The 20,289-nt window shown below is 46.8% G+C and overlaps 3 protein-coding genes across 3 annotated transcripts; 1 reads left to right on the top strand and 2 right to left on the bottom strand.

Annotated features, from left to right (window-relative positions):
- Window positions 1-1,132: 1,132 nt before the first annotated feature.
- LOC131284861 (cilia- and flagella-associated protein 43) lies at window positions 1,133-6,783 on the bottom strand. Its single transcript, XM_058313720.1, has 13 exons — window positions 6,755-6,783; window positions 6,415-6,683; window positions 5,960-6,333; window positions 4,686-5,887; window positions 4,227-4,620; window positions 4,026-4,150; window positions 3,609-3,954; window positions 3,099-3,536; window positions 2,526-3,028; window positions 2,204-2,450; window positions 2,013-2,141; window positions 1,536-1,951; window positions 1,133-1,466 (listed from the first exon to the last, which is right to left on the bottom strand). Exons 1-13 carry the CDS (start codon window positions 6,781-6,783, stop codon window positions 1,133-1,135), a joined length of 4,806 nt encoding a protein of 1,601 aa, XP_058169703.1.
- Window positions 6,784-7,092: 309 nt separating this feature from the next.
- On the bottom strand, window positions 7,093-12,116 carry LOC131289922 (NAD(P) transhydrogenase, mitochondrial-like). Its single transcript, XM_058319270.1, has 8 exons — window positions 12,070-12,116; window positions 11,490-11,735; window positions 11,310-11,421; window positions 10,559-10,713; window positions 10,351-10,491; window positions 9,817-10,270; window positions 7,500-9,606; window positions 7,093-7,430 (listed from the first exon to the last, which is right to left on the bottom strand). The coding sequence occupies exons 2-8, from the start codon at window positions 11,578-11,580 to the stop codon at window positions 7,287-7,289; spliced, it is 3,204 nt and encodes a 1,067-aa protein (XP_058175253.1). The 5' UTR covers window positions 11,581-11,735; window positions 12,070-12,116; the 3' UTR covers window positions 7,093-7,286.
- A 5,243-nt stretch (window positions 12,117-17,359) lies between these two features.
- On the top strand, window positions 17,360-20,269 carry LOC131286323 (isocitrate dehydrogenase [NADP], mitochondrial-like). The gene is made up of 6 exons (XM_058315260.1): window positions 17,360-17,596; window positions 17,754-17,875; window positions 18,706-18,818; window positions 18,890-19,473; window positions 19,552-19,803; window positions 19,874-20,269. The coding sequence occupies exons 2-6, from the start codon at window positions 17,776-17,778 to the stop codon at window positions 20,157-20,159; spliced, it is 1,335 nt and encodes a 444-aa protein (XP_058171243.1). The 5' UTR covers window positions 17,360-17,596; window positions 17,754-17,775; the 3' UTR covers window positions 20,160-20,269.
- The last annotated feature ends 20 nt before the right edge of the window (window positions 20,270-20,289 follow it).

Genomic DNA, 20,289 nt, shown 5'->3' with positions numbered 1-20,289 from the left:
CTCGGTTGTGCTTGTGAGTGGGGTTTTATTATTTGGTTTGTTCTTGTCGTTTCGAAGCACGATTCTGCGCCATCTTTCGTTACTCACGCGAGCCCAGCCGGTGTGTGTGTTCGAACGTCGGGAAAATGTCCAAGACACATCCCCGCCAAAGCCATCGATCTCCTCCCACCGACCCGGTCTCGGTGTCACGGATAGCGCTGGCCGGAAATGGGCACTTGCTTTTCCACCGCGAATGGCCCACCGACGCCATCGCCAACGAACCGTGACACGGTTCAAGCAACCACGCCAATAGGGCGTAGGAAAAGAGAGAAAATTAACCGATGGGGTTTGAACTCTACAACAACCACCATCCCATCCTGTGCCTCATTTGGGGGCATTTAATCGGAGCCCCTTTTTCATTTCTATCACGAGTTGAATTTTGTAGTGAACGAAACTTCCCGCCGAATACTCCAAATTTTGGTGCTTTTTCGTTTTTGCTGTCACGTCAGGGTTTTGAAAAATGCATCGTACATTCGGCCGGAAATGGGGAAACAGTCGTGCGTTGCCTATAACGCGTGTGTGTGATAAATAAATTAGTGGACGACACGTTGCGATGCGTGCGGTGCTCTATTCGTAACGCATTAAAGATTAACTTGTATGTGCATTGAGCATGCAACATTTGTCCAATTAACGAATCTTCTTTTTGAAATGTATTTAGGTTCTGTTAGTCACGTTCAGTCAGTTAGGTACGTATAGGACACAATAGTTTTTCAGTAAGTTTTTTTTAAATTGTTCTATACTTGTTTCTATCAGTTTATGTACGATATTGCCTAAATGCCTTTATAAAAGCGGTATAGCTAGCTACAGATGTAGAATTCCATGCTGTATCGACAATTTATTATGATCACTTACCCACATGGTGCCACATCCGGTGAGCGATTAGAGTCATTCGCTGGCGATCCATCTTCGCACAATGTTTTAACATTATTAAACGTCTTCTGTCCTCTGTGATTGTCATGACATCGAGAACTATTGAACCATTTATTGCATGCACGACAAATCTTCTTTATTAGGCAATCGTAATTGCACGCCAAACCAAAAAATCTATTGCTAAAAAATACATCGCAAGTCATATATATGCAACTTCTTCAACTCAGTTGCTTAGCAAATGATGAGCATTGTGCGTCATGACGCTCGTGGAGGCCGTCAGCGTGGGGTACGTCTTGAGTCGCTGCAGCTCGAGCATGGTGCCGAGCTCAAGAATTTGCGTGTGCTGAGCCTGCACCAACCGGACCAACCGGGCGCGCTCGACAATCGCAGCCATTCGATCCTGGGTCGCTTTCTGTTCCGTTTGCTCCAGCTCAGTATCGCGCTGCAGGTGCTGCTCAGTTACGTCAATGTTCAACGCTCGCGTTTGTTGGTCTAGGGCCTTGTTTTCCCTACGCTTGGTATTGATACGCTGCTCGATGTCTTCCAGAGATTTTTTTCTACAAAAGGAAACATATCAAGTGGGTCAAGTGGATCAAGTCGTACATCACCTTCGAACAAGTACATACAGTTCCTGTAACATTTCCTCCTCGTTCTGTATAGCGTTACGTATCTTCTTCTCCAGCGCCACCTGGCTCAAGTCTTCCGTCCGTCGCATACCTTTCATCTTCAGCCAGCTCTGCACCTCCTTGGTGATCTTGCATTTCTCGACCGTAGCCAGCTGATCGCGGAGATCGCGCAGTTGAAGCTTGAGCGCCCGATGCTCCCACTCTTGGTAAATGATCTTGCGCCGGAACATGGCGGCGTTAACCATAGCGTTTAGCTTTTTCGAGCCCGCCCGCCGTATGATGGCATTGATGTCCTCCACGTCACTACGATGTATTAGAACGCACCGTTCAAAATCGCTTTCCCGGCCAGTCTGTTGTATCTCGATCCAGCCACGTTTCATAACCAACTGCACCGTACGATTGGTGGCATCTTCAAACTGTAGGAAGGCAAATGGTAGTGGTGACAAAGCCCAGCTGTTGACGAACGTAATGGGATACCTTTTCATGCCGAAGCTGTTCCAGATTTTGCTCGATACTTGTGAGAATATTTCGTTTGCTGGTTATTTCACGCTGGAACGCTCCAATCGCTGCTTCCGCGTCCGACAGCATCAATTCACAACTTTTCAGCTAAATACCAAGAAATACGTTAAAGATAATGATAGATCATACTAATGATTGACCCCACCTACCCTGAACTCGCTTTCGATCTTTATGCGACGCATTTTGATCAAAGTCTGCCACAAACTGCCGTCCATCCCTGCCGGACAATTTGACTGCTGATCGAGCGTTTCGCAGTGCGTCAGATAGTCCAAACATTCCTTCGGAAGTAGTAAATTCCCGTGGGTTCCTGCTGTTTTCTTTGCGACGATTCGTTTGGCTAGGTCCTGAAACACCGACACCGTAACGATGGAGCGCAGCTGAGTTTTGGGTCTTCTTCTGCATGATATTATAGAAAGATGTGTTTTTCTGTTTATAAAACCCCTTAAAGTTCAGATAAAGGCAAGATCCTACTTAAATATCTTATACGCTTGATCAACCAATGCCGATTGGGCGGTGTCGGAGAAGTTGATTTTGAATTGTTTGTCCAGTAAACGATCCTTTCCTCGGAGCGTTTCGTAGGTGTTCCGATAGTCAGCCACTTTTTCCTGGAACTCGTTCATCACATCCGTCAGCTGATCGATGTATTTAGCCGTTTGGTCGATTTGTTCCCGCAGTCGATTGCCACTAGCATCGTATATTAGACGGGCATGGTTGTACAACATCGCGCGGAGGATACGCATCTCTTCCTGCCGGATGGCCGACTCAATTATGATCTTTTCAAGCGTCAGCTTCGCCACAGAAGTATTGAACCGCTTGATCTGCTGGTCGAGACTGACAGCGAGCTCCTGTAGTTCTGCCTGCAACATCTTGCGGTAGCGCATCCGTTCTTGGTATAACGTTTTACTCTGTTCCTCGTATTCCTGAACCTCGCGGATGTCCGTCTCATTGTAGTGCTGGGGTTCTTTACCAATTTCCTATAAGAATCGAATAGAAACAACATCCAGAAAACATTCCCCTCGGTCACAATACTTTCTACTCTCATACCAAACACTGTGGTAGTGGCAGGCTCTTCTTAATCTCGTCCTCCCAGCGATGCTCCAGGACACCGTCCATCATGGTCACAAGGGCTCGATCCTTAAAGTCGTCAGCAAGAAACTCCTGGAGCCGTCGCTCTCGCTCCAATCGGTCCAATTCCATCAACCGTTCCACACTAGGACTAACAAAGGGCGCCACGGGTATCTCGGAGTCTTCCGTATGAATGATAGTTTCGGGACGCTCGTCCGCTTCGAAGACCGGATCGTCGATATGCTCCACCTCGAACGTGCTTCGATCCGCCATCATTTTTGCCAGCAAAACTAGCTCGTCCTGAACGTAGCGTACCCTTCGATTCCGCTTCAACACCAGGTCCATTTCTTCCTGTTTCAGGGTTTTGATCTCTTCAAACTTGTTATTGAACAAATTCCTTAGTTTTTCGATTTCCATCTACCAATAGGACGATAAGCATATTATTCAAACATTGTTAATAGCCGAAACATTTGATCTTAAAAGACTTACATCTCCACAAATGCGTTCGAAGCATAGCTGCTCAAACGTTACGACTTCTAGCTGATCGAAGCGTAATGAGTAAGGCTGGAAGAACCGATGCGTGGTCGTACCTGAGAGAGAATAGGATTTCTTAATGGACGCGCGGGCCAAGTTATCCAGCACGTTCCCATAGTCTGGATCACGGTTCAGGATTGATTCCAGCTGATAAGTTGGTGTCGGTTTCCACGGGAGCAATGCATCATGGCTCGCATTCAGTTCCGTCTCCCGGTACACGCACACTTTGTTCAAATACTGCTTGTACTGGCTGTCGGGCAGCATGGCGTAATTTTCCACAAAGGCACGCTTGAACATCGCCCTGTTGTATGACAAAAAAACATTCAAAAGATCTTAGTCTACTAGCATTTATTAACTATAGGCGGCCTATACCTTATTTTCCACGGTTTTTTACTCATCGTCATCCAACAGTTTTCTATCAGTTTTTCATTAATCTCCCCCTGGGAGCCAATAAATTGCTGCAATCGTTTACGTTCGTTATTTTTGCTTTCATTTGCCTACAACCGTTGAACGAGAGTGGTTAATGGTCACTGTCTTAAGTACATCCATGAAACAATGCAACATTCAGCTTACTTTCTGGGTCAACTTTTCAGTCGCTTCCGCGTTCAGGTTAAACACCTGAAGTGGAAACCGTTCCTCCAGGGGAGCCTTTTCATTTCGATCCAACAGCCGGCTGATCTGCCTCTTGATCTCAGCAAACTCCTCGAATATTGCTGCATGTTCCGGTTCGTAGACTTTTCCCTTGACTGCACGCCGCTCCATTTCTCGCTTCTCAATCCATGGTACCATTGTCGGAGAACTGCCGGTTGGTGGTTCCCGTTCATCCTCCTCAATGGACGCGTCAGACTTAGATAGATAGTCCAACATCTTTGATTCTCGTTGTGAAGATTTGGTGATCGAATGCGGGAACGCTTGCATCAATTTCGAAACAATCAGCAATCCGTTGTGGCAGAGGATGGACAAGAACCTAGGGAAGTATATGACATGTATAATGGTTCATAAACTCGGGCCCTATTCCTACCAAACCCTTACTCATTTTTGTGATCCAGTGAAACCTGTCTGATGCCTCCATTAAACCGTCCATTGAAGTTCATCGTGCAAATGGCGTTTACACTTGCTCCAGATTCATCGTACAATGCAATTTTTCCATCCATCGACCATACGTACAGAAACCGCTCGTCTACGCAAAGCTCCAGATGCTGCGCAGACTGAGGCGTCACCACCGACTTCAGCGTGAGAACAGTGAGGGCTCCCTCTGAACGATAAATCTCCAGCAAATCGATAACATTGCACTGTGCCCGATGGGCATAAAAAAGGAACGCCGTTTGGCAACATTTTGGAACGATTTGTGTGTAACGTTTCGGTAACAGCAACCGTGTTCGTTTGGTCTCTTCACTATGGTGCTGTTTGACAGTAAATTCGATCTCCTCAAATCTGATGCTGTGCAAGTCCTCCATTGGCTGTACGAGCAGAGCTTCCTCATTGCTACACCAGAAGAAAACATTTGCTGCCTGTCGTAGTCCATCGAAAACCTGCAGCACATGCAGCTGACAGTCCACCGAAACTTCCACGATCGCCACATTTCCGGTTTGATCCACGGCGGCAAAGTAGCTACAGTCCACAACGGCGAACGTCACCGATACAAGCGGATGGCGGGAAAGGTACAGCTGGGAGGCTAACTTCGCTTGCCCTTGCCGGTCCGCTACGATCAGCTGGAGAACGCCGGATTCAGATCCTACCACCATACACGGCATCTGCGGATGATGTGCAATGCACTGCAGATTACCGACACTTATGGAACACCCGGTCGCTCCAGTCTCGAGCGACAGCACCCGGACACTTCCGGTCGGTTTAATGGCTACAGTTTGACCTGGAAGCGTGGAACAAGTACAGCAGAAACCGTAACCGACGTCCAGGTCTTTCACGATACGAAACTCCACATTCCGAACGTCGCCATCCAGGGAGGTACGCATGATTGCCCCATCGACCGTGACACCCAAAAGCCCTTCCGAGCTGGAGAAGTGCAGCAGTTGACTGTATGGAGCATCCGGTTGGGTGGACCACACCTGGTTCCAGGTGCCTTTTTGCTTCTTGTAAAAGTTCACCTGACCGTCTGAAGCACTAGCAAAAAGCCCGCCTTTGCAGTAGAAAATGAACGGAATGTAGTCGGTGCTGGATGGGACCACGTTGCATGTGTCTATGGTTTGGCCTATTAGTCCAGAGGAGGGAGATACCTAGAGATAATGGAGGTAATGATAAATAATAAAGGATATCCTTTTGTAATGTGTCCGTTTCGTGCAACTTACGATGGTAATCTTAGCCTTTTGATTAATGATGGCCAAATTTCCATCGATCAGGAAGGTTATGCATAGCGGCAGCTCGTCCTTTTCCATCGCCAACTGTACGGTGCGCTCGATCAGTCTACCAATGCGTATATTTCCGTGTACCTCCCAAAGTTTTAGTTCTGATTTACGAGGTGCATACTGGCATACGGCAAAGGTGGTAGAAGGGCTGCACACAAGTCGCTGCTGGTCAGAGAAAATACCGGTAGCTTTCTTGCACAGTAGCTCCTTGCTCCGCCACGCGTACACCTCAAGCGTATAATCCGGAACACCAGTTAAGGCCACCAGAAGCTCGCTTTCCGAAAAGCATAAAGCGATATAGGAACGTTCCGTTTGATCTGCAGTCGATTAAGGCGATACGATTATGTTACAGTCCGTGATGATAGGTGTTTCCTTCGTCAGTTCAAAGCCTCACTTACCACCTTCAAGAATTGATAGCACTGCGTTTGCCGGGTATGAGATAAGCACTAGCCGTGGATTAACACATCGTTCGGCAAACGCTAGTACAGGAAAAAGCTTATGCCCGGTCAGACAGGCCACTCCATTACCGGTCTGGGCACTGTCGGCAATATAGTACGACTTTTGCGACGTCTTGAGATTAACAAAAAGGATGTGACCTCCTAATCCGAAGGCTACTGCAACGTTGCCGACAACACACGCCATTTCTACCGTACCGGGTACCATCCACCTGCGAGTTTATAAATAGAGTTTACACAACAAATCATTACAGCCGTGGAAGATACTAAAAGTTAAACTTACTGCACTTTCGTTCGAATATTGTTGTCCATTTTCTAAGAGAGACAATACTGAAAGTCTGCAAAAAATAGTGTTCACTTCACAATGAATGAAATTGAGCTACTTCGTAAACAACGATATGGTATATGCTCGATAAATTGCCAGGTAACCAATGGTTGCTAGGCCCGGTATCCTTGTTGAATCGTCAAAGATAAACAGGCAAGGCTAAATTGTTTTAACCTAGCTTTTGAAACTTTTTGTTAGTCCTTGAATTTTGATATAAACGATATGCTTATACAAAACTATAATCTTTCCAAAAAACATATAAGGTTTTTGTGTATAAATCCACTCACAAATACATCATAAAAGCATTTACTTTATTATATAATACAATTAAAGTACAAAATAAACATGAACGGGCACGTGGTGCTCTCCAACATACATTCGTAAATTAAATGCACCGACGCAAAATCTGCGCCTCATTTTCCAGTACAAAATACCCAACCGAAATATTCAGCGTGGAGTGTCTGCTGCAGGAACGCAACGGGTCGTGTTTTCAGTTCTCTTCCTTGATTTTGCCCAGCAGTGCGTCGCACGTTTTCTTCGCGTCACCAAGCAGCATCGATGTGTTCGGTTTGTAGAAGATCGGATTGTCCACGGCCGCGTAGCCGACGCCAAGGGAACGTTTCATAACAACCACCTGGAAGAGACGAGTAAAAGAGCATCGATTAATAAAGGTAGAGGGGTTGGATCCTTTTTAGGTACATACCTGATCTGCCTTCCAAACGCGCAGCACCGGCATGCCGGCGATGATCGAGTTCGGGTCATCCTCAGCCGCACTGTTCACCGTATCGTTCGCACCAATCACCAACACCAGATCCGTTTCGCTGAAGTCGTCATTGATTTCCTCCATCTCGAGCACATCGTCGTACGGGACACCTGCCTCGGCAAGCAGCACATTCAACTGACCCGGCATGCGTCCTGCTACTGGATGGATACCGAAACGGACCTTCTTGCCGCGCGACTTCAGCAAGTTTACCATCTCCGCAATCGGGTACTGCGCCTTGGCCACGCACAATCCGTATCCGGGCGTGATGATGATGTTCTTCGAGTTGCGGATCATATCTACCACACCATCCACATTTACCTCGGTGTGCGTGCCAACGATTTCGGCCGGTTTGCCACCGGCAGTCGAGGTCGTTCCGTACCCGCCGAGGATTACGTTCGGCAGCGAGCGGTTCATCGCCTTGCACATAATGTACGATAGGATCGCACCGGACGATCCGATCAGTGCGCCCACGATCGTCATAAGGTTGTTATTCAGCATGAAACCCTCGGCACACAGTGCCCAACCAGAGTACGAATTGAGTACGGTGATAACGACCGGCATGTCGGCGCCACCAATGGCCGCCGTCAGCGTAACACCCATCGCCGTCGACATGGCAGCGGTCGCTCCGAGCAGTCCCAGTCCACCGGCCATCGACGGCTCGAGATAGAAAGCACCCATGGCAGCAAGATTGCCCGCCAGCAGGCCACCGTTGATCCAGTGACGACCGGGCAGCAGCAGTGGCGAAGAGTTAAGTACACCCTGCAACTTGCCGTACGCCACAAGCGAACCACTAAAGGTCACACCTCCAATGTACGTGCCAAGGAACAGAGCCGTCTTGAGCACGTTAGCTGCCGGGTCGGTGGCCAGCGTGGGGAAATCGTGCATGTACGTGGCGACGCACGTAAGCACGGCAGCCGCACCGACGAGACTGTGGAATGCCGCAACCAACTGAGGCAGATCAGTGATCTGGATACGCTTGGCAATAATCGACCCTAGCAGACCACCGAGACCGGCCACGCCGCCCATCTGCATCAACACCTCCGTGCTTGGCGCCATGTACCCCAGGGTAGCCGCAATACCTCCGGTAACTCCCATCATACCGAGCGCATTGCCAAGCCGGGAAGTTTTCTGGGACGAAAGGCCCACGAGCGCGCCAATGCAGCACAAGCTCGACGCCAGGTATGCCATTTGGTGAATCTCGGGAAGATTCTGCAGTGCACCCATGCCGTATCCGCCGAGGAACAGTGCGGCTGGAATGCCGTACAGGTAGTTGTGCTCTGGCGGATCGGTCGGGCGTTTGAACATGTCCAGCATCCGCTGGGTTACCAGGAAACCACCGAAGATGTTGACGAACGAGATGAGGGCCGCACTAGCGGCAAGCGTTTCTATGGTGTTGGACGGCATTACTCCACCACCCATGAGCAGGAGCCCACCGACGGCCGTTATTCCCGAAATGGCGTTGGTGACGGACATGAGGGGCGAATGAAGGGCAGGAGTCACACCCCACACCGTATGGTAGCCGACAATACCGGACATGGCGAACGTGGTCATCATGGTCGTAAAGGCCGGATTTGGCGACACAGCTCCAAGCGCTAGCAGCGTTCCCAACCCGCCCGTGTAGGCCATGCTGCTTTTCAGCGTATCGTTGAAGGGGTTCGGTGGGATGGCATCCGGTTTCACTACCGCGGCGCCAGTTGCGGCCACCGATGGTGGTGGTTTCGCCGATACGGCAATAACCGGTGGGGGCCACATGAGATTGCCGTTCTGCAGGACGATACTGCCCCGGACCACCTCATCCTCGAGGTTGATGTTGAAGTGATCCTTCTCGCCCATCGACAGCAGGAACTTGGAAATGTTGTTCGCGTAGAGGGTGGAACTTTGCGTTGGCAGGCGGCTAGGGAAGTCGGTCAAACCGACATGTACCACATCGTGCACGGTACGGATCTCACCCGCCACAGTCGTTTCAACGTTTCCACCGGCCTCCGCGGCCAGATCAACGATTACGCTGCCCGGTTTCATCGATTTCACCATTTCCTCAGTGATCAGCCTAAAACGGAAAAGCAAAGGGATTCAGAGGAGAGAACAATGGCTTATAATAAGCTTGTTATTTATAGATAGAAAAATTAGTTCAACAGATTAACTAATTTCATCACACTCGGGACATCTGATGATACCACCAAAAGAATATTGGGAGTCTCGGATGAACTAAGTGACGGAAATGATAGGAAATAGGAAAGAACAATACAGTGCAACTTACAGTGGTGCCTTTTTGCCCGGAATCAGGGCTGTTGTGATAATCACGTCAACCTCCTTGCACTGCTTCGCAAACAGCGCCATCTCGGCCTCGATGAACTCCTTGCTCATTTCCTTACTGTATCCGCCGGCCGTCGAGCCGTCCTCTTCGATGTTGATGGTCAGAAACTCGGCACCCATACTCTCCACCTGCTCCTTCACGGCCGGCCGTGTGTCAAATGCACGCACGATGGCACCCATACCACGGGCCTGCCCACAAGCTGCCAAACCAGCCACGCCACCACCGATCACGAGGATCTTCGCCGGTGGTACCTTACCGGCGGCCGTAATCTGACCGGTGAAAAAGCGTGGAAAGTGATTGGCCGCCTCAATGACGGCTCGGTAGCCGGAAATGTTCGCCATCGAGGAGAGTGCATCAAACACTTGGGCACGGGATATACGGGGGATGGCATCCATGGCTGGTGGAAGAGGAAATCCGGGGATAAAATAAAAGAGTTCCGCAAACCAGCGAAGCTAAGATCCATTTGAGCGAACTCACCGAAAGCGTTTATCTTCCGCTGGGCGAGTTTATCGATCAGTTCCTTGTTCTGCGCAGGGTAGAGGAACGAAACCAACGTCGATGCTTCTCGTAACTGTGGAATCTCGATCTCAGCGGGTTGACGCACTTTCAGGACAATATCTGCAACCAAAGCGATTATTATTATTATTTTTTTCCTATTCATCGTGCCGTTCAGCACCCTACTTACCCGTCTGAAATGCTGCCCGGCCATCCACGATGTTGGCCCCGGCGGCTTCGTAGTCTGCATCGCGGAATTTTGCGGCGAAACCAGCGCCACTTTCAACCTGCACCTTGAAACCTTTCTTGATTAAAGTTCCGGCAACTACGGGCGTTACGGAGACTCTGGAAAATTAGAAACATAGCGAACACAAGATTAGTGTATGTTAGATAATCCAGTCAAATTTTACAATAACTATCATTGAGTTAACATTCATTAAGTGGTAAACTTTAATAAGAAAAATGAGTACAGTTTATTTATTGATGGATGAAATGGCCTGCGGGAGATTAAAAAATCAAACATCATGAAGCAACATTTTTAAAACACCATATTTATGTGTCCAGACATAAGCTATAAACATTAAATATAGTGTTTTTTGGGATTGCAAAATATAGTCTCAACCCTTAAAAGGACAATTTAGTTTGAAAAGACACCACATGGCACGAGCTAGTAATTGTATTTTAATCCAAAAATTAATGGCAAATCGTTCACAGCATTGAAAAATTTTCTTGTAGTTGAATGTAATGCTTTTTTAAATCAAAAGTAATTCTTAAATGCTTCTCTGTTAGAAAACTATCAACAAAAAAGTTCAAAGTAATAGAAATATCTTCGATACTCTTGCTAACAATAATCAAACTAGAGATATATAATAAGATTAATTTTAATAAAATAACGTGTAAACAAACAGCTAGCTTACTGAAGCGCTCATGTAGAGTCCTACCTTTTCTCGTTGGTCCACCTTTCTTTCGGTACTCCGATAACCAGATTCTTGTACGGGATGCCTTTGACGGCCGTGGTTGGTTTGCCATCTTTTTGCAAAAGTTTGACACTACCTAAAAACAGACGAGAGTGCAATTGCAATCAAACCCGCGCTCAAAGCGTATCGCAAGCCTCACCGTACCGGAGAAGAGTCGCAGAGGATGCACCGGTTTCGCTACATGCAGCAGTGCATCTCCCTGCTGACAGCACAGCCGCAGCAATCCGCGTGTCATAGTGTGCGTTGTCGCTCGATCGTCGCCGCCTTCGCTGTACCGTCGTCGGTTTCCTCACCCCTCGACTTGGTGATCTTTCTCCGATTGCCCTTGTGTGCTATTTGCCCCCTACGGTACGCTCTTTCGACACAATCTCTTGATCGAGCCTTATCAATCTAGCACGGTGAAGTTGGAGAAGAAGAAGAATGTGTAAAAAATTTGATAATGCAACTGCACCTTCATGTTCCTGTATGTCACAGCGTAATATTCACCTAAAACTAACTTCAACCGGTACCGGAAGCGGCAAAAGATGAAAACAAATTGTACAAAACGGTACGAATTAAAATGAAACGCGTGTAACACCAACACAATTCTGCAAATAAATTCACGGCACACGCTTGCCAAAATCGCACTAGCGCGCACGTATTCCGCGGTGGGAATAGAAGATGCAAAGTAACGAGAAAAAAAAAACAGAACAAAGATAAGCACTCCTCGTAGCACTTCACCGACCGCAGACGGGACTTTCGGAGTGGTCCCGGATGCACGCTAGCTCGAAAGGATGACAGCACGCGACGGACAGCGACGGTCGACTAACATCCGGATGGCTCGGGCCGGCACACGGTACCCGCGCGGTCACGCAACTCCCGGATCGAATCTGCTCTTTGCCGTGAGCCATCAAGAGAGCTCCAGAGAGTGCCGGAGCGTGGAAGGATCTGGTGCATCTGTTGGGGCTTGTAGTGAGCTGAAACGGAGACGCCGAGATTACTCCCGCGTAAACAACGGTGGTGGAGCACCGTGACATATCAACACCCGCGGATGGTTGGAGAGCTTCACAATATAGTGAGAACAGCCGGCTTCGAACAGATAGATGAGAAGTCTCCCTCGAGAAAGGTTTGTTATTCGCGCCACCAACACACCACCGGCCGGAGACTATGCCGGCCGAGGGGAAACGTTGACCTCCTTCAACTCCCGCACTACCGGGCACCCCACGACCGGTGCATCAAGAGACGCGGTCCCGCCATGCTAACATGCCACGCACCGCGACGGGAACCGTGCGGATCGATTTAAAGTAAACAGCGAAAAAGAAAAACAATCCCCTCCAAAAACAGACGCAGATGAAAGTAAAGAAAAAATGAAAAATGACTTAAACTCAACGAGGGGTTCATATTTTACTCGAATGATGTGAATATAATTAAAATATATTTATTACAACCCTATACTGTACTGGATTATGGGCATCACAGCACCAATCGTGAAGGAGAATTTTTTTTTAAATTAATCCTAACACACAGACACACGCGCAAATATTCTCTGCCAGCATCCAGTCTATTTGCCAGCTCAAGTTTTTAATCCCGCCTTTCAGATACGCACGTCAACTAAACGCGTATTGCGCCGTACTTTTTTCGGTCGCCACTTCGGTGGAGCTAAAAAAACAAACAAACGACCGTATTTATCATTTATCAGCATGTGTTTACGATGCTAATTCACGTTGCGGGAAGAATACGGCAGTACGTTAGTTGACTTGGGTCAGATGGATGCAATTTGCCAAGTGTTGGTTGCACAGGCCCGGTTCGATCCTGGGGTTACATCGATCAGTAACATTCCGTCCGATGCCAAACTGGTTCTAGACATCATAGGAAGGTCAACATGTCGCTGATAACGAGACGTGGTAGTTGGAGCGACCCATTTTCGTTTTCAAGCATTCCTGTTTTCTTGTTTTTTAGCATTTGATAAGCTTTGCAAACCTTGTTGGGCTTTATAGACTTTTTCTTTTTAAATTATACACATTAAAAAATTAAACAAACAACATCCAACAGATTGTGGTTTTTGACATACCCATTTTGCTTAGCTTCTGGTCAAAAGTAGATTGTAATAGCAACTAAAAAATTTGGCAAAAAATATGATCATACATAGCTGATCAAGCTCGCATAAGGGCTATGAATAGAATTTGTTAATGTTTACGTCAGCACACAACGGTGGTTCAAGCGCTCCGATATGGAATTATACTTCTTCAACGAAACTCTCGATCTATTTTGGTATCTCCAGCATCGAAAATCTGCTCTTCAAGGCGGGAAAAGTAAATTGAACTTCTTATTAAGTCTTGTGCAATGCCGAAATAAAGTTAAAGGTAAAATACTATCGTTGAATTAATGAAGGATAGGAACATTTATAATCCTTTCAATCTAAATGCTTCTTTAAAACTTAAGAGAAGGTCCCCCGCAGCATAACTCCATAAAAGGAAAATGTGTTATTCTTCCCAGACAATCTTATCGAATTAACTCAAAATCTAAGGGCTTACTTTATCAACTCGTTAGTCTTGGTTACAAATTTGATTGAGTACATTTCATTCCGGGACTTGCGTAAGCCGAGACGTTATCGGCGCTCTGCGGCCCACAGTTGATTGTTTTGTGGATACAGCAGCAAATGCTGGCCAAATACCCAAACAGAACAAATGCTGTCGCGAAGATAACACACATCACAGTTGGGCTAAAAGACCAAACAAAAGTGAAACGTAAGTGATGCCAACTCGGTTACGTAAAGTCGCAGAACGATACTTTTTTTTCGTTATCAAAAAATGCCACATCTTGCTTTTCATTATCGTTGATTGCAAGCAGTGGGACCCCGTGTGATAATGACCCATACGTGTAATCTATCGCACGGTCATGACCACCCAGGACGCTCTGCAACTCTTATCGGTAGCAATCTCCGAAACGACCAAAATAAAAACAACTCAAACAATCCTTTTTCGCAAGTGGTTAGGTAACGCGACGGTGGCGCTGGGTTGTTGTCCCGATTTCGACCGTAGACAAACAACCCATCCAGGCTCGCGGAACAATCGTTGCTCCAGATAAAGAAAACAACTGTGACCAAGTGACACCACCACCCACAGTGCCTTGATGTTTCTTATTATCGTTCCCGTTTTAGGGAAGCCAGCAGGAATTTTCACTAGTGGGGCTTCCAGCCTGCCTGCTATCTTTCGGTTTAGATATGATGGTCGTTGGTTAACTATCATCATACAAACAACATTTGGGCTCCCTTGGCTATCGTACATTGAACTCTATATCACATTAGAGGAATTTATTGAGCAGAAGATGAAAGAGAGAAATAGTGAGAAATATTTAAAATTGTGTAAATATATGTATGGTAAATGATTTCATTTCACATTTTTCAATCAATTATCTTAAAATTTGTACAAAAAATAATAGAAATACTGAGTATCTTTATTAAACAACATCTTCAGCGGTTCAGAGTATAGATTCATGCATCGACAACATATTCCAAATTTCCCATAATCTGTCACTTTCCCTTATCGAGGCGGTACACAACCTTATCGGCACTCGTCGCAGCTCAAGTGGTATTGACCAAAACTCTCACCCTAAGCCAACTCGGAACCTTATGAACTAGCCATATGGAGCCATCGATTACAGCTGTAATTGCTATTTGCATTCATTCCTCTTGAGAGTGCACTGGGAACGCAAGTTTGTATTGTTTGTTTATCTACTCTTAAAATTGGGTTCACCACGTGATTTCGGTTTCTAGAAAGGAGTAAGGCCACTTCTATGCTAAATTGGAAGCCGGCAAATGTCATAAGCAAAAAACATAACCGCGCATCTTGATGGCCTTGAAAACTCAAATCAAGCCTCCAGTTTTGAAACTTGAAAAACTGGAAACCGATACGCCTTGAGAATAATGAGAACATAACAACAAAAAAACACATTCTGAACGACCCCTTCTGATCGATTTACGGATGGCAGCGGATGCCTGCACTGTTGGTTGTAGATTTAGTGAAGTTATTAAATCTAAAATTGTAAGATTTCTTAATATAGTATGAACATGCAACATAACAATTGAGCGAGTGGGGAAATAATAATATTTCAATTTAAAATTCACAATTAAATCTCGTCACAGAATATAGGGAATTATACAAATTGTGCAAAACTGCTATGAAATTATTTAAAGTAAAGCTGATGCGTCTCGTTTTAGAAGCTGTTTAATCACCCGAGTGATGATTGCACAGAAAAAGATCCCATAGTGTCATATCGCCCCGACGAGCCTCCGCGATCCGTTTAGCGAATTCAAGTCACGCCAGAAAACCGAAGGAATGCGCAGGGACACGCTCGTCGGGCCAGTTTGCGCTCGAAAGCTGACACCACGATTATACGGAAACTCATACTACAATCATTTTTTCAACCAGTATATAGTGAAGAGTTGCGGAAGAAAAATAAACCCGCATCGTACATGTTGCTTTCACATTGTTTTTGAAACTCCTCCCGCAAGGAACCGCCGGCCACGCGTCTAGATATCGGGATGCGTGTATAATAAACCAACTATCTCTACCACACAGATTTAGCGCTAAAAATAATCGGAATTTGGTTAAACTTCCCGGTGTTCCGTTCGAATTACTCGCGAAATTTATAACTAGAAACATCATCGTGGTTTTGCGAGTTGAAGAAGTGACATCTTCGCGTTTGCTAAGTTCATACTCCACGGAGGCCTCAGGTTTGCCCCAAATTTCACTGTTCCAAGAAGAAAGGTGCTGGGCGGGTGAGGACTTCACCTTATCACATGAGCGCTGAAGTGTACGTGAGACCCCGTGTCCCTGTTCCGAGATGATAAGCATAATGGGGTGAAAAGTCACGATCACTTGGTCCCACATGACCACCGAGAAAACCAGTTCGGTTCTCGGTAAACCTGTTCCATAGCTTACGTGTCCTGAGGGATGTGTTTCTTGAGGTCAATGAAAGAACAACCACCTGGATGATGAGTAGACATACTTATTTGATACATGATACACACGAAAGATTTAAATCATTGATTTTTCTAAAAAAAAGAAGAAGGGAAGTTTTCTTCAAAGAATGCGAACTGTACTATACGTTCAACTGAAAAATCAATCATTCTTTTTATAAAATTCAATAAGTTTCGCTTTTACTGCTTTAGAACACCTTTTTCATTCTTTTTTGGCTATTACTTTTAATGATTCATACCTACGGCGGTCTTGATCATAATCATGTATTTTACACGCACAGGATTTTAACGATAGTCCATAACGCACAGCACGCGGGACGAAACAAGGGTACCAAATGTCCCGGACCGGCGAAACGCACACCCGCAGGGCAAGATGCATGTAACCCGAACACTTTGCACATCTAAACGCGGCCATTGCCATTGGTGGCTGGGAGGCCGGATTTGCCGCCAAGCCTGTAATCGGTAGCGATGGAGCTAAAAATAACAGCAAAAAACCCAAACCATACCCTTGCACCTTCCACCTGGTACAACCGCTGCCAACGATCTTCCTCTTTAACTCCCAACGTCCCGAACGAACGAGAAGAGGGGAATGTGAACAACGTTTATTATGACGGAGAGAAGCGGAGTGGTTTTTTCTGCATTTTTTCTTTATTCGCGAAAAACGCTAACCAACGACAGAATGATGATGGCGTTGATACCGGCGTTTTACGCCTACGGCCGCATTTTCGCCGGGTTGCTGCGATCTCCGTTTTATGCGCCATTTAATTCTCACTGGCTCTCACAGTGTCTCACAGATTACGTTACGGCGAGCGAATGCAACAGGCATCATCTCGCTGTGCCGTGTGCCGGCTTATCATGGCAGGGGGGATCAATTATTTTTTACTCACGATTCTCTGAATACGCGATTTAACTCGCGGGGAAATTGCACTCACATTTACTCTCGCACTCTCTATTTCTCTTGAACCACGAATGCGTTCGCTCATCGTCACCGGGGGGCTTCTTGTGCCGGGAACATAGAACTGATCCCGTCCGGTGGTACACTCCGGTACAGACTGTCGTCGAGGTAACACCGCTGCTGGCAGGCTCCAACTTCCGGTACCAGGTCGATTAAAGTTTTTTTCTAACAGTGTTTCCGGCAACCGCGTGTGTTGTACTGCCGTTTTTGTGCATTTTCTTCGGAGCAAGTGCCGAGTGTCGTGTAATTGGTGTGTTTTTGTTTTGCCTTTCTCCTGTCAAAACCCGTGTAATACCGGTTCTGTGCGTTCTGTAATTTTTCCCTTTCACTAGCCGTGTAAGTACGAGTTAAAAAAAAAAATACACTCGTCGCGCAGAGCATCCTTATCAGCTTCAATGGAACTGATAATATTCGCTGCAAGAAATGTTCGGGGGTCAAGTAACAAATTCCAATTTTGAGCTTGTGTCTATTTTTTTTCTCTTTCGGCTTGTAGAAAGTGAACGTCAAACGAAACGATGGCTCGTCTGCTAGCTCGTCTCTATAAAGCGGCCCCCACGCAAAGTGGCTCGTCGTCGCTCCTTCCGGCGGTGTCAATGGCAACGACGCGATCTCGCAGTAAGTAGGCTTTGCTGCACGTACGCTGTGTGCGTATCCTTCCATCTCATCGATATTATTAACTCACCATCTCGATTCACTAAGTGAATGCTCACTGCTCACGATCCTCCTGATGCACGCCGAAACACGGATAGCACGATGCAATTGCCCTTTTTTCTTCGTTTCATTTTCGTAATGATGCTATTCTCCAGAGGCGTGCCTGCGCGACCATGACCTGCTTAAACACTGTCAGCGTAATTACTTTCGTCTGGGCATGTTATTCGTAAAACGGTTTCTTCGTCATTGGATGGAATATTTTCCGATGATCTTGTCGTTTTTCTGTTCCAATCTGTTACTGCACTTTGAAGTCGCGCACAAACGAAGGCCTCCAGCTACTGACGGCACCGATTGATATTTCCTGTCGTTATTTACCATTCAGCTTTGATTCGTTGTATAAACAATTTTAAAAGTTTTGTTTGAAAATTCGCTTCCCCGGTTGCAAACGTTGGGGAAAGGTCTTTTTTCCCCTACAAAAATGATAATCATTATCTGATACTTTTGTATACAGTGAGAAAACGAAATGCTCGGAAAGGTCCAAAGTGTGCACGGTGTAAAGTTTACATGCAGTTCCTGCAATGTTGTCTCGTTCGTGTGCCTTATCGCGCTGACCTACATGGTTAGACGGTTCCGGTTGGTAAACATATGGTAATATTCATTGCATCATATTTGCAGTTTTTCCAACGAGGATCACACTAAAGAAAAATAATCGCCAATGAATTGCAAAGAATGTCTGCCTTGTCTAAAATTAATTGTATCCTGTATACGATTCTCGCAAAACTCTTTTATTCCAGGCACCGATACGCGCATTCAAGCCGTCAAGCCTGTGGTCGAGATGGACGGCGACGAAATGACCCGCATCATCTGGCAGTTCATCAAGGAAAAATTGATCTTCCCCTACGTGAAGGTAACGCTATTATGGCGCCGTACACCACCATGGGGACACATTTTCTACCATTTGAATAATTCATTCAACAGGTCGAGGCACTTTACTATGATCTAGGCCTACCGTACCGGGATCAAACCAACGATCAGGTGACGATCGATGCAGCGCACGCTATGCTCAAGCACAACGTTGGCATCAAGTGTGCAACGATCACGCCCGACGAGCAGCGCGTCGAGGAGTTCAAGCTGAAGAAGATGTGGCTGAGTCCGAACGGCACGATCCGTAACATTCTCGGCGGTACGGTGTTCCGCGAGCCGATCATTTGCAACAACATTCCCCGCATCGTGCCCGGCTGGACGAAACCGATCGTTATCGGTCGCCATGCGCACGGCGACCAGTACAAAGCGCAGGACTACGTCGTGCGCAACCCTGGCACAGTGAAGCTGGTGTACAACGGGGATGACGGCAGCTCGGAAGAAATTTTGGTGTACAAGTACAAGGCGCCCGGTGTGGCACTAGCCATGTACAATACGGACGAATCGATCAGCGACTTTGCGCACTCCTCGTTCCAGGTGGCCCTGGCCAAGGGCTGGCCGCTATACCTGTCCACCAAGAACACGATTCTCAAGCGTTATGATGGTCGTTTTAAGGACATTTTCCAGGATATTTATGAAAAGTACGTACCCGAGAGAACGATTTGCGGAAGATGAAAGAAATGTTGAATCACATTCTGCTTTCTTGTTGCCCACGCCAGGAACTACAAGAAGCAATTTGAAGACGCCAAGATCTGGTACGAACACCGGCTGATCGATGATATGGTGGCGCAGGCGCTTAAATCGTCCGGTGAGTTTGTGTGGGCCTGCAAAAACTACGACGGTGACGTGCAGTCGGACATCGTTGCCCAGGGCTACGGTTCGCTCGGTCTGATGACGTCGGTGCTGGTGTGTCCCGACGGCAAAACGATCGAATCGGAGGCTGCCCATGGTACCGTTACGCGTCATTATCGGTAAGCGAAACGAAACTTACGTAAAACAGAGACCTAAATGTAAAATTTAATTTAACCTGCGCTCCTTTAGTGAACACCAAAAGGGACGCCCCACCTCCACGAATCCGATTGCGTCGATCTTCGCGTGGACGCGCGGCTTAGAGCATCGCGCCAAGCTTGACAACACTCCAGATCTGGGCCGGTTTGCCCTGGCTCTCGAAAAGGCTTGCGTCGATACGGTCGAGTCGGGCAAGATGACCAAGGACTTGGCCTTGTGCATTCACGGTTCGCGCAATCTGAAAGACAGCATGTACCTGAACACGCAGGATTTCCTGGAGGCCATCTCGGAGCAGCTGGAGCGTTCGTGGAAAAAGTAATCGTCCCTTTTCTGTCAGCGTGCGAACTAAGTGTTTCTCCTTAACATATTTTGTATCATATAAATAAAACACACGATTCCGATAAAATAATACTCACCCGAAGAACAGTCGAATTCGAACGCTCTAACTA

The sequence above is a fragment of the Anopheles ziemanni genome, chromosome 3, assembly GCF_943734765.1.
Source record: "Anopheles ziemanni chromosome 3, idAnoZiCoDA_A2_x.2, whole genome shotgun sequence".
In the NCBI taxonomy this organism is placed as follows: Eukaryota; Metazoa; Arthropoda; class Insecta; order Diptera; family Culicidae; genus Anopheles; species Anopheles ziemanni.
The sequence above is the reverse complement of the archived record's forward strand: the minus strand, read 5'-3'. Positions and strand labels throughout refer to the sequence as shown.